At 44.1% G+C, this 14,288-nt stretch overlaps 1 protein-coding gene across 1 annotated transcript in view; it reads right to left on the bottom strand.

Moving 5' to 3' along the window:
• LRRTM4 (leucine rich repeat transmembrane neuronal 4) overlaps positions 1-14,288 on the bottom strand; it is a 165,641-nt gene that overhangs the window by 122,341 nt on the left and 29,012 nt on the right. Inside the window, exons 2-4 of the mRNA XM_072357223.1 lie at positions 9,570-9,840; positions 9,079-9,285; positions 5,471-7,017 (exon numbers count right to left, since the gene is read on the bottom strand). Of these exons, the coding sequence (XP_072213324.1) occupies positions 5,471-7,017; positions 9,079-9,082 (1,551 nt within the window). The 5' untranslated portion in view covers positions 9,083-9,285; positions 9,570-9,840. The remainder of the gene's footprint in view (positions 1-5,470; positions 7,018-9,078; positions 9,286-9,569; positions 9,841-14,288) is intronic.

Genomic DNA, 14,288 nt, shown 5'->3' on the forward strand with positions numbered 1-14,288 from the left:
GCTTCCTGCTCTTGCAGGTAGAAAGACTTCCATCCAACCACCGCTTCTAATAAAGTAGGTACAGAGGCAACAACCCCCAGGAGATTCCTAAGAGTTGACTCAGCCATCTTCCTTTATGTAAGACAGAGATGTATAAGCAATTCAAGCTTATTTGGCTCCGCAACAGGCAGATGTGATAAAATCTGATTAGTGTCAAAAATGTTTACTGCTGCAGCCCATCTGCATTCAGCCCTGTATACTTGGCTTGCAGTGGCCAAATACCAGGATGTTAGTGCTATGAACACAAATCACACAGGAATTTTACACGTCAAAATGTTTACAACAAGGAGAACATGACAGAGAGCTGTCCTCTTCTCTATGCCAGGCAGCTCTTGCTTGAAACACATGCAATCTCCTGAAAATAACCTGTAGATCTATCTCAGTGGCAATAACACACCTGCACAGTGGGTTGTTTCTAAGCAGCATCGGACTGCCTCCAAATGTGGATGCATCCAGGAACAAGAAGCAGCGCCAAGAGCACAGCTCTCATCCGGCACCCAGCCTTGCCCCATTGGCTCTGTGTTGGATGGCATAAGGTTGCGATGTCAAGAACCAAGTCTGCACTGTTATTCTGGAGGGGAGTTCAAGGAACATTTCCAGCAGCAAGATACTTACTAACAAGACCATTCGCCTCCTTTCAAGTGAGATTTTGGTGTGTGTGCGTTTGTATTTAAAAGAAGCAACAAATGAATGGGTTTGACAGATTTCTCCCTGTCTCTGCTACCATTCTCCCTCCTGGCATGAGCTACATAATGGACTAAAATTGATTTTTTTCCCCCCTCCTTAAAATACTGGCAGCACATCACAGAGCTCAAGCAGAAGCAGAAGAAGGGGTGAGAGAAAAGGAGAGATGGAGAGGGTAAATTGCATCTGTCACAATTCCAGCCACGCAGGAATCCTTCACAAGGCCCCGAGTAATGATTATAAAAGAAATACAATTATTTTCCTCCCTCGTACAAAGCTTTTACAGTGCAGTTCCGTCATTCCTCATCGTGCATAACACAACCCAAACTGGTTTTCAGCATATGGCAAACTAAAGGGAAGAAGAAGAGGTGATGGGGGGCAGGGAGGATGCCATTCTGTTGGATATGGCTGTTTGAAGAGCGCACATCCTTGGTGCAACTTCAGAGTTCTGCCAATTAGCTGTCAGCCTCTGGATGAGACGCAGCAGAACAAACGTGATGCAGGAACACAGGAGAGTTCCAAGCCTAAGTGAAAACTGGGAGATACGGGCTCAACTTCTTTCTCTGCCATTAATTTCTTGCTTTATCTCAGAGCGAGCTCTCAGCAGAACCACACATTAAGACCAGAGCTCAAGATCAGCTCATCTCCCAACCAGACACCTGAATAAGGATTGAGTAAGACTTTCAGAAGTGCTCAGCATCCTCCTGCAGCTCCCTTTTCAAATTCACAACCAGCATCTCAATTGCTACTGATGTGCAGCTGGCTGAGCTCTCCCGGAAATACAGCCAGGCATTTTGGTAATATCTTTGGAAGTCTCATGCATTGCAAGTGCTGAGCCCTGGAAAATTTGCCCCTATGCATTTATGACTACATTACTTAATGCTTCTGTAGCACAGCCTCCTGCATACTGACACTATGCTTGCAACCACAAATAACAGCAGTGTATGGAAAGCTGAGGGAGTTAACATAAGACTGATGTTAACAAACAGGCATTTCTACCTTTGGCCCTAATCCTGAAGGTATTTCCAAAATTCACCTCCTGCTCAAGAGGTTTCGCCTCTGATCCACTACATTGCATGGAGGACTATTACCACTATTACCACTAATCCACTATTACCTCAGTTACAGAGCCACAAAGGCCTTTCCAGAGCTGGAATCTTGGGCTAACCAGCATCTGGAAAGAGAAGACTATTTTGTTTTTTCCCCCTCTTTTACATCTAAGCACAGTATGGTGCTTAATAAATACATGATAATCAACAGTGGCATGTCAACATTTCCTTTTAAATTAGGCTCAAAAAGAAGAGGTCAACGCAAGCCCAATATGTTTGCATATGTTATATTCCTCTACCAATCTATTTCTTCCCACTGGCAAGAGGGGAGCAAGCGGAATTCAAAGCAAACATAATCTTCTGCGACTGATTTAGCAAGTCTGAATGCAAGTGACAACTGCCCTGGTTTTCACTCCGATGAAAAGCATAGAAGCATCACAGCAGAGACATTCTTGTATGCGAACAGGTGGGCATGTTTGTCAAACTCTGGGGTATGGTTAGACATGGAGGCATGAAAGTGTAAAGAGCAACACTGCAGGGTCTGTGTCAATTGTCTCTCAAAGGGTTTCACATCAACTGTGCTCAGCTAACGTGGAAAAGATGTTCACTTGGTTGGTTCGTTGGTGGTTGGTTGTTCAGTAGCAGCCAGCCTGAGAAACAGGAGAGGAAGAACCTAACAGAAAGGGGGAAGCATTTCTGGAGCCATGTTCCTCCTCCCCGCACAGTGTGCTATATGTGGATATTGTGTTTGCTACGTAAGGAATACATCATTACAGCTTGGTTTATAAAACTGCTTTTCATGCTCCATGATCTTCAGCAAATGTACAAATAAACATGACAGAGAGAGGGAATAAGATGCACAAGCACAAAGCAAATACCAAAATGAGATAGCAGCAGTCTGCTAACTGGATGGTGAGAGCCAAAATCATAAGCATCCAGTTATTTTAGAAAGCTTTGCCAATAGACTAAATAGAATACCATGGGCCAGGTGTCAGTGATTATAATCCCACTGATGCCAAGAGAGTCGCTCCCGTTTACAGCAAGCCTGACTTTGGCTGTGCCTCTGTAGTACAAGAAATAATTCATAAAGCACAGAGTTAAAAGCAGCCTTACAAAGTGCCCCTGGCACCGACTGCTTGCAGATAACGACCCAACATGGGGCAGCTCCCATAGAGAAGAGCTGGACACTTGAAAAACAGAGAGCTGTGACAGTGAAGGCTGTGCCCAGCACAAGCCTAGGCCATGCACAGTAACATCCCTTATCACCAGCTTCCAATAGTATATTCCAATATACTCAGGCAATAATAGTAATATACTATATAATATAATAGTATAGTAATAGTTTTCCCACAAGCAGGTGCATCTGGGTAAATTAGCTATTGATAATGAAACATTCCATTTTCTTCCTCCCCTCACCCCAACACTAAGCCTCTCCACTGCTGAAGATACTACAGGGATTTTTTCCTTACCATTCCTAAGTACTGCACAGTGCATATCTGTCCTTTCACAAGTGGAACCTTGTAGCTATGGAGACGAAGGATGTTAAATTCAAGCTGAAGATAGTATTTCAGTGGGGGCTTATGGGCTGCTACATGTGTCTTCAGTGATCTGCTGCTTTCCGTCTCCTCCAGCCTTCTGTGCTAATAGCCAACGCATAATTAATACCACACAGATACAGAGCATATGTTCTCCCAGTTCCAGAACTACTGCCTTCAGTACAGGCTTCCTGAATTCACACCACAACAAGCAACCCCAAAGATAATGGGATAAACAGCCCGACCTCTGCAAAATTGTGAGCCAGTGCAACTTAACCTGAGCAGCGGATGAATTGAGCTGCTATGGCACTGCGAGAGCACCTGGAAACCAGGTGAGCTGGGGTCCCCTTGTGTTTAAAGCTGTGTCTAACACTCAGCAGCAGCAGGAAGGAATTATGCCATGCTGACCTCCAGTTATCAGACCCAGTAGGTCTCGTTACCTATTTATTTATCTCCTATAATCCAAATTATTTGGATTTCAGCCTCCCAAACAGCAACAGATGTCCCCTTCTCTTTTGTGCATTATAATTCTGATCCAAATTTCCTTATGGTGGTTTCATTACATGCACTTCTGTCCTCCAAACCATCTTTAGATCAAACAGCTCCGTACTGAAGCTAATGACGTTTTAGTGGAGTTAAACTTGAGGAAGAAGACACGACAGCCTTTCAGGTGAAATTAAGGCTTCTCGTGACAGCTGGTGGAAATTCACAGTAACTTTGTTAGCATCTTTTTATTCCTATTTGTGCTGCTAACAGGAAAGAAAAAGCCAAAGCACACAATTCATTCACATAATGCTGGTAGAAATGACAAGGGCACGACAGGTGCTTTTCCCTATCTGAAGGCAACGCTGCTCCAGACACAGTAACCCCAAATCATCTCTATTTTTGCTTCCCCTTTAGTTCTGCGGTCCAACCTCAGATGGTGATTTCAGGAGCCAAATACCAGCCATCTTCCAGCAGCCCTATTTTCTGAAAGTGCAAAACATCCAATTTTCCAAAATGAGGATCCGAGAACCGCAGCCTGCTGAGAACTGCACAACTTTAACACACCTTTCAGACCGCCTCGCTGCTCAGAACCTACCGCAGCCTATTCAACGTGCATAAAAAGACATGAAGAAATAGCAGCAGGCAGACTGACAGTGAATTCAGGTAGGACACCCTCAAGCAGGGAACCAAAATCCACCATGACCCCCTGATCACGTGCAGAGTTAAGCAACGAGTACCAGAATGTAACCATGGAAATCCTCCTCATCAGGAATAAATAAGCAATTATATTCACAAGTAAAAACGTTTCTTACATACATATTAAACAGTGTCAATGACAACGCAGCAATGAAAAAATACGGCATTTTCTTGCCAAAGCTTAACAACAGAGGAAAAAAAAACACCCAGAGCTTTTCTTGTTTTTACTTCTCACGTACTTACTAAAGCAAAATAATACTGCATCCTTAAATGCACGCAACTGCTGTCTCCAGTAGAGCTGTGTCTCAAGCTAAGCTGAAAGTTTTCACTACAATGGAAAAACCAAGAAAATCCCTCTCTCGAGCCCAGATATTTGCAGATATTTCATTTGGGGCCTTCGTAAGGTTGAAATCTAGAATAAAGCTAGTAAAGAAGCATGGACGTTTCTGCTTATCCAATAAAATAAGTAAATGCCCAACCCAAAGCTGTGTTGCAGTCTTGCTGTTCCCAGGTTTACCCCCTGAATCAGGTAGAAAATGCAGAAAAGCTCTGGTGTTATCACTGAACACATCAGAAAAGCCCCAAGATGTGACATGGGGTCTGCAGCAGAGAGGACTCCATGCTTATTTTTGAAGCAGAAAAGGTTCTCACCTTCTCTGCCTCTAGCAATATGGGAAGGATGGGCCTCACGCTACCACCGGTAATTAAATAGGTGCAGAGGAGAGGGGGATAATGCACCTTTATCATAGGTGTTTACTTCACCTTAAACTAATTCTTTGTTAAGTCTGAATTGCTCAAAAATAATCGCTGTCACTTCCCTGATTGCTGCCATTTAATGAGATAACCTCGCACGCTGAGCAAACCCCAAAGCAAAAGAAACCTCATTAATCTTTCTAGCATTTAGAGACACCTCGAGAGCTTCAAACATTTACCTCTCCTTCCCAGCAGCTGAAATGGTTTTAGGAGGATCATGGTTCATACCTCACATTCCCTGGAGCCAGAGATGGTATACGTGCAGGGCCCAGATCCATTAACGGATACATCCATGGTCTCAGAGTTTGTTGGCTTGTAGTCCACGTAATACTCCTGTAAAGGGGAGTTCATTTGCCTTTCAGACTCCCTGGCCTTTTTCCTGCGCCTCTTCATGAGCGAGTGCTGCTGGAGCTGCTTCATGCTGGCTGGGTAGCGCTTCCACGACACATAGATAACCAACAAAATCATGGCCACGGAAAGAAAGAGGGCCACGCTCCCAGCAATGATTTTGTGAAAGGAAACGTGCTCGTATTCGGGTTCCACTGCAGGCGTTGGGAGGTCAGTGGGAGCGCTTGGCACAACAGATGTTGGCTGATTGCTTTCAAGTTTGGAAACAGTAGGTTTAGGAATAAAGACGGGTCTCTGGGGGGTTTTGGGAGCCTGGTAAGACCTTTCAGTAACCACCACCTGGATTTCAGCACAGATATTGTATGTCTCCACAGCATCGCTCACTTTTTCACCCTGGATTTGCTTAGGGCCTGCACATATCATAGTGCTTTCTTTATTTCCCTTGAAATTCTTAAGCCAAGTAAACAGAGGGCAAATGCTTCGTGTACATTCCCACATATTTCCAGATAGAGTGATGGAGATGAGCGAGATCCACGTATTGATGGTCTCCTGAGAGATGTTGGTGAGTTTGTTGGAATCCAGGTTCAGCTTTTGCAGGTTGGGGAGGCACTGAAACGTCCCGGGCTCTATCCCCGTTATGTCATTTCCTGATAAATCCAAGTTGTGCAAGGAACTCCAAGTCCACGTTAACCCTTGGCTGATAGACCGGATCCTATTCCACTGCAAGTAAATTGAGCGAAGGTTGAAGAGGCGTGGGAAGTGGGCAAAATTGATCTTAGAAAACTGGTTGTGCTCCAAATGGAGCTCCGTCAGCTTCAAAAGGCCAGCGAAAGCATTACGGGATAAGCTCCGCAGGCGGTTGTAGCCCAAATCCAGAAAGTCGAGGTTGCGGCAGTCTTGGAAAACTCGGATGGGAACCGTCTTCAGCGAGTTGGACCTCAAATGCAAGATGAGGAGTTTACGGAGGCCCTTGAACTGCTCAGACTGCAGCACCTGCAACTTGTTGTACGACAGGTCCAGGTTGCGGAGGTTGGGGACCGGGTGAAACGTTTTGTTGTGCAGATGGGTAATTTTGTTGGAGCTCAGAATTAATTCCTTCAGCCTGCGGATCCCCTGAAACGCGTCCTCGTCCACGGAGTTGATGTAATTATGGTCAAGATAAAGCCATATGAGCTGATTCAGGCCCGCAAACTGATTCGATTTAAGCTTCTGAATGCTGTTGTACCGCAACGATAAGCCTTGAGACCCTCCAGAAATATTCTGAGGGATGTCTCTGAACGCATGAGATTCACAGTACACAATCTTGCCATCGCATCTGCAGTTCTTGGGGCAAGCTCGCTGAGCCCCCGCAAGCACAACAAACAGCACCACAGGAAGTAGCACTAACACCACACTCATGCCCCTCAGCTGCTTAATTAAATGGAAACCTACAATATTAAAGAGAAAACAAACGTGCGTTGTAAAGCTACCAAAATAATTCGCCAACAGGTTACTAACAGCAATAGGGTTTGTGATAAAGCCCTTACTGAAGCGGTGGGTTTTGAAGACAACCTGTTTGTGTCCTGGCTTGCACTTTTGGTTGTATAAATGCCTGCTCTTTGAGTTGCTGGCTTGCCATCATCCCTACCTGCACCATCACCGGCACTACTCTCCATATTTAGTTACTTGTGTGTGATTTATGAGCCCTTAGAAGGACCACGAGCCCGTTCTCTGTTCACTGTTCTCCTGCACATCATCTCCCAGGGCTGCTGGTATATCCTTATCACTAGATGCTGGGGTTTTAACAATAAACATATTTGTCAAGTCACTGTGCTGAATGCTCCACAGTGCTGGGAAGGAAATGAGGCAAAGCTTCTGGTATTTACATGGTGCTAAATACGTTCCCTGATAAAAGCAATTGCAAGTTCAGTTCCTCCCAAAATTACTGTAAAAATGAGGGATCTACTTCTTATGAAGTTTGGTCCATCTTTAATGCACAAATTTGTTGTAAAACTGAAAATTACAGGCTTTACTTTTTGCACCAAGTAATTATATTGGAGAGTAGGTTTCAATTGCTCATTATTTTCCATGTACCTTAAACACGCAGAGATGCACAGAAACAAACTTCAACCATAAGGGGAGGTATACTATAAAATGCAAGCATGGGACCTGAGTAACAAGCTAATGTTAAGAAACGTTTACTTAAAATGAGTCACAGCCTTAACACTTATTGCCTTGAAGTTCTCTACATGGAGGGGTGAATACCTAAGGACTTGCTATTTTTAGTAGACATTTCTTGCATATCCTCCATGAAAACATACACAGAAATACTTACATATAAACACTGCCTTTAGAGCAGCAATACAACTGAAGTTTAAAGGTGATTTTCTATACTGTAGCTACCCTCCCTTTTTCCTCAGCCCTATTGATTTTAGGATTCTGCATTTCAGATGTCAATATTCTCATATACAACTGATATCACTGCATGGCCACAATGCTATTTCCACACACTCTGAATAGTTATGGAAGGGGCTGCAGGGGGCTGTCAGAACCCCCAGCACACACACACGTTCCCCTCAGCCCATTTTAGGAGTGATGCCTCTGTGTCCAGACTTGCAACCTTGCTAGGAATTAAGATGCATTCTTTCAACAGGAAACATTCTAAGGGCCGGTATCTCCTTGATAAATAATCACCTCATTATTTGTCACATACACAAAACCACCCTTGTGCTGCAGTTATTCCAACCAAGGGGGGCAATCTACAAAACAATTCCTCATCTCAAATATACCCTGAGAATGCATCTCTGCCTTTCACTTTAAGGTTAGATTTCTAATTTAAATCCTCATCCTTTTTTTTTGCTACTGCCTATGTGTCAGCAGCAGCCAGCTAGAAATATGTTCTTGCTGTTACAGACTTGGGGGCTGGGGTGGAGGGAGGGAAATAAACCTGTCACACTTGAAAAAATAAAGACTGGCAAATGCCTGCTGGAAATCCAGCAGCAGTATTAGGGGGGCATCTTTTCAGAACCACCCATAGAACCAAATCTAACCCCCTTCCCTTTGGCTTCCCACCTAACCGCAAAGTGTTAACAGCCTGTTCTGACAGCCCGAATAATGCCACTACAGGCTCACGGAATAGGAATAGAAACCCAGAAGAGAGGTGGTACGGGCTGCTTTCACGCATGCATGTACCTCTGTGCATCATGTGTGCAGGTGTGTGGGTGGTTGGACAGACAGGAACGTACAGCCCTTCAACCCGTGCATGCAGGCACACATTAATTACATAGGAAACCACTGCAGGAGGAAAGGTGTGTGTGTTTGGGGGGATGGAGGGGGGGGGTTGAATGCATGAGCTAAAAATACAATAGCAAGTACAATGAGTCACCTGGCACACGAACGCGCTGCCGGTTCGGCTGCTTTCCCCTCCCAAACAGCTAATAATCCAACTGAAAAAAATATGCCATATAGCCGCAGCTGTGCTAACAAACAAGCACCAAAAGTTCACTTACCCATCCTTTTGTCACCAACAAACGTCCTCTTCTTCCTCTCGCCAGCTGTTTTCTCTGCCCCTTTCTGCTTTTTCCCCCCTTTGCCTCTCTCTTCTTTCTCAAACTGCTTCTCTTTTCCTTAAAACATCAGTATCTTCATGTCACAGCGCGGCTGCCGCTCGCATCACCGCCATCCAGCGTGCAATCCAGAGCCCCACACAAAGTTCCCTAGAGAGGACAAGCAAGAATTTTGGGGATGAGGAAGGGAAAGGAAGGGGCTGGGGGTAGGGAAGACAGGACGAAGGATGGGGGGGAGTCTGTGAGGGAGGGGGGGGGGTGTTAGGGAGGGACTCTAAGCTCTGAGAGCCATTGTGTAAGTCATCAGAGAGCCATCAGCATTAAGTGGCAATCTGCAAGGGAAAGCTACAGCACACCGAGGAAGGTAAAGCAACTTCTCTGGGAGAAAGGAGGAAAAAAGCAAAGAGAAGAGAAAAAAAGAGCTTTGCCGGTACCTAGCATCTCTCATTCTGCTGCCTTTTGTCATTCCCAGACACAGCAATCCATCTCCAGCTCCCAAAGCAGGCAGGCCTCCTGTGCCGTGTAACCCCCCAGTTAAAGGCTGTGCAGGATAGCTTTATCCATTTAGATGGTCAGGTTGAAAGTGTTTTGTAGCAGTGCTGAGAGGCAGCTCCTGTCTAATTCAGAAGGCTTTCCAGAGAGTGATGATGCTTTGGAGCTTGTTGGTGCTAATGTTCTAGTTTGTGATACACTGAGTGCCCTCCACTGGAGAAAACAGATCACACATTAAAGGCACGAACAAGTGCTCCTGTCATTGCTATGCAGACTTTCTTCCTTCGGAAAAGAAAATTAAAGACACAGCATTGCCTTGCTTACCACCATCCCTCCCTGGACCCCTTTGCCTTCCCTCGATTGTTCAATGTTTATGGGGTGGATTTTCTCACAATCAGAGCAGAGCACTGAAAAAGCACCACCCAGTCCCCATGTGTTTGGTACCGGATCTCCTTCTAATCCACCTGACCTGGATATTTTTCTTCAACGCACTCCACGCTCATTTTATTTTCCTGCATTCCCTGGGTGAGCACAGGGGAAGGGACGGCTGCAGGTTCCAAGTGAAAGTCGTGTTAAGGGCAGGGGGAGAACAGGAAAAGCACAAACACATCATCCACATAGAAAGAATTCAATTACACGCACCAAACCCAAGTGTAAACACGCTGATAACAGCACGGTGTCCCTTTTTTCAAGCACTGACTTGTCGATTCTTTTCCACCAGCAACGATGAACAAAGCAACAACTCTGAGAACTCAAAGCTGACAGAATTCATCCCCCTTGGCCTCCCCCAGCTCCCAGGCAGCGACTTCTCTCGCTGCTCAGGATGTCAGCAGGCTCCAGCCCTGTGCTGGGATCCAGGACGTGATGCTTTTGCTGCACTTCACCTTCTGCTATTTGTCTGGCAGGTTCACCTAGGCTGGAATCAATTCTCCCTCAGCCAAAGGGATCTGGAGGCAGTGCAGAACCACGCAGAGCGCTTTCACCTGCTGCTGCTTGGCCCCATTAACCACAAGCAGCAAACAGACCTGTCAATGGATGCCTATGCAAACATAGTCATGACTACTGGGGTTTTAAAGCCATCTCAGAGGGCAGTGCTGTACCATCCCCTAAAGCTTTTAACCTGGGATATAAAGAAAGAAAACTGTCATTTATCAAAGAACGGATCCATGGATTCCTAACGCGTATTTATTTGTGTTGCCTGCCCAGCTGCTCTCCTCTCCCTTTGCTGTGCAGACATCAGGTATTTTAATAGCCATTCCCAGCTCAAATCTTTTATTTAGATGATAAACACGTTCAAAGTGTTTGCTGTTGATTTTCATTAAGAAAAAAAGGAGCAACATAAGATCCCTTAAGTGTATTTTAAGCACTGCCCCCTTATGATTTAACAGCCTGCTCCTTTTGAGGTTTCTGCCTGGATCCAGCAGTGGCTCCACACCAATATGACCAACATGAAAACTGCAGAAAACTCTAAGCCGCTTCATTTCCATTTAAAGACAAATAAATGCATAAAAACACCCCTAGAAGCCAACTTCCCCCTCTCCTATACCTCCATCCAGACTGCAACCCGAGACAGATTTGCATAAGGAAAATAGAATTAATCACTATTTTTACTCTGAATTGGCTAGCAATACTCACACCTTCCTCAAACAAGATTCAGTGCTTAATTATCATAAATGATGTTGAAAGTACTTCTTCCATGTCTCTATTAGCTACGTCTGCGTTACAGCCGGTACCATTTTAGCCAGCATTCATATTTATTCATGATACAATTTCCTAATAAAGGTAAAAGCTAAAGTGTGCTGTTATACCTTGTGCTGATGGTTCTCCAGGAAGAGTCCATTTGAAACCATGCCAGATCTCGGAGTGAATCGAGCAGTGATGTCTGCAGACACCACACAGATTTGCAAGGGATGTCTCTTCCTGGATTCCGGGATCCTTCGATCCTACATGAGCTGAACCAGCATTGCCATAAGCTGTCCTGCTGCTGTGCACTCATTGAGACTCCAAAAAACCCCATTCCTACAAGAAGTTTGAACAGATTTTTACTTTCATGACAACCTTCTGAGGCCGTAAATGAAAAATATCATGCATTCTAATGCAGAAATCTTTTGTATTTAGCCCAGCAAGGGATGCTGGGTGGATGAATACGGCCTGTTTGTGGTTTTGTTCCATTTCTTTATAACCATGAGTGGGATGAGATACACACAGCTCAAAGAAACCTGAAATGTTCTAAGTGCTTGGTTGGTCCTCATCCAGCTGGCATGGTTTCCTGCCACCTGACCACCACTCACCTAGATAAATTATCCATACTAATAAGTTTGTGTGCTATGGGATCTATACCATCCCTTCCATGATAATGAACCTCCATTTGTCTGGTTACATTTCTGATTGATACTAACAGCTGTGATTTTGTACACGTATTTGTTAGGTATGCTTAGAATGTTGGCTTTGAACCATTCAGTTTTCCATTTTGGTGCCACGCACGAATGCTTAATAATTAATAATCAATTATCTCTACATGGTGAACCAACATTCCCAAGCACACCAACACCAACAGCCCTCAGCACCTGCCTATAAGGAAGAGGAGCTCCCAGCTACACTCTCCTATAGAACCAGCTGTCCAGTTTATGGGAAGTTACAGCCCTGAATAAGTTTTCCTAGTAGTATGAGTTGTACAATGACTATAGGAAGAAGCTAATGCTCTTTGAGCAGTTCCTTCTTATCTGTATACAAAGACCTGGAAGGTTTACCCCATTCCTGCACAATAGAAAGACACAAGAAGAATAAACAGACCCAAGAGGTGTTTTGCTCTGTCCATGTCTTACCAGATCCAAATTCACAAAGCTCAGGCAGCAAACGGTACATTTTATCCCCCCTTGATCTACTCAGCCACTCGGTTACATTCAAGCTGCATTTTCAAGGCTTTACAAAATCATTTGGACTTTTCAGACAGATTTAGAGATTTCAGGCGCAAAAAGAACAATTCCAGTTCTGGCTTTCTATAGAATTCATGACAAGAACGCTCCCCAAATTTCTGCCTTTCAACTGCTTTAGAGCCAAGCTGGACCCTCCATTAACCCACATTTTAGATGCCCTCAAGGCTTTTTTCAAACCAGCATTCTCACAGACATATCATATTCAGCAACACACACTTCCTCTTCATCTAATTAAAGTTTTATTTAATTATTTTTTTTCCCCTCTCGGGCATCCAGTAAGTATTTTTATTAATAAATTTATCTGATTAATGACAAATGTCTAATCTCAGTGTTAATTGCTTTTGAAGCAGTCAATAGCCTAGAAACCCAACCCAAAAATAAACAGGCAGCCCAACAATGCAGAAATGTCATATTCTGACATTAAGTAGAACAGATCTCCTCCTCAAAGGAAGTCATGCTTTTGTACCCAGACACCAATTCCTCTGTTGGTGCTTCTAACCATTTACAGGATCATGCATTCAGATTGGAATTTGCAGGCAGGATGATAAAACCAGAAGACACTGAGGATGCTTGTTGCTGTCAACGTTTGGGTGGCTGAAAATGAACGATGGCTGTAAAACTTTGCTTAGATGAAACATCCGCTCCTTCTTGTGCCACCGCCACGCTCCTTCTCAAGCTGGTATATGCCCAAGTAACACACAGCTGAGGTCAGAAGCAAAGCAAGCTGGGCGCAGAGCGGTTTTCCCTTCCACCTCTCACATTCCATTGGAACAGAAATGTGCATTATTCTAGTTTTGAAGAAATAATCCCTACACTGGCTGCAAAATACCCACATCCTCAGGCGCCGAGCACGACATTTTGCAAACACTCCGAAGCTCTCTTCCATTTAAACACTTTGTTGTACACTGCTGTTAAAACCAGCCAGGTTTTGATTTTTCAGCCATAATATTTCTTGCAAACGATCAATAGAAAACAGTCTGCATTTTAAGTTTTAAAAACTGAAAGGGAAAAAAAATAAAAGACTTTCTTTAACAGTATTTCCCATTAACTACCTGTGATTGACAGCAAAAGTACCACTGTTATTAGCGCGATACCACTATAATTTAGGTATAAGAAGCCAAGAATAATCCTACCTGCAAAAATCAACTTTTAATCACATTTCTCTATTTCTTCATAATATATTGCAACACTGTTAGGCGCGCTAAGATTTCCCCTACAGTTTCTCATAAGTGCAGCCAATTGAGCAAAATTAAACTGCTCTGAGGATTATCCAGATAAGATATTCAGTGGGTAAAGAAAACAGCAGCGTCAGTGGAAGGGAGGAGCACGCAGTTGCTCTTATCTACCAAAGACAACACCAGAGTGTTGGTCAATGACTGGGTAACCCTTTGAAGCACGTTTGTTGGACCACCTTTGTCAAGCAGCGGGCACTGAAGTCGGAGTTTCATTTCAGCTTTTACAAAAGATTTCATTAAAACAGATAGGATTTAAATAAATGAATTCATCCCAAAGGACATCTGGACATCTGTTAGTACCAAAGTAAATTTCTGTTTAGCTAAATCCCGAGGCTTTCATCTATCAGATGGATAATCTTCAGCATTTATATTCACTCACCGTTTCCATTCCCCCTTCATTTGGCACCTGCCAATCTTGTCTATATGTTCCGGAAAGAACCCTGCCTATCTACAGAGACAGCCCACCAGAGAAAAACCAGACTGCAATGTG

This window comes from Excalfactoria chinensis, chromosome 25 (genome assembly GCF_039878825.1).
Source record: "Excalfactoria chinensis isolate bCotChi1 chromosome 25, bCotChi1.hap2, whole genome shotgun sequence".
Classification (NCBI taxonomy): Eukaryota; Metazoa; Chordata; class Aves; order Galliformes; family Phasianidae; genus Excalfactoria; species Excalfactoria chinensis.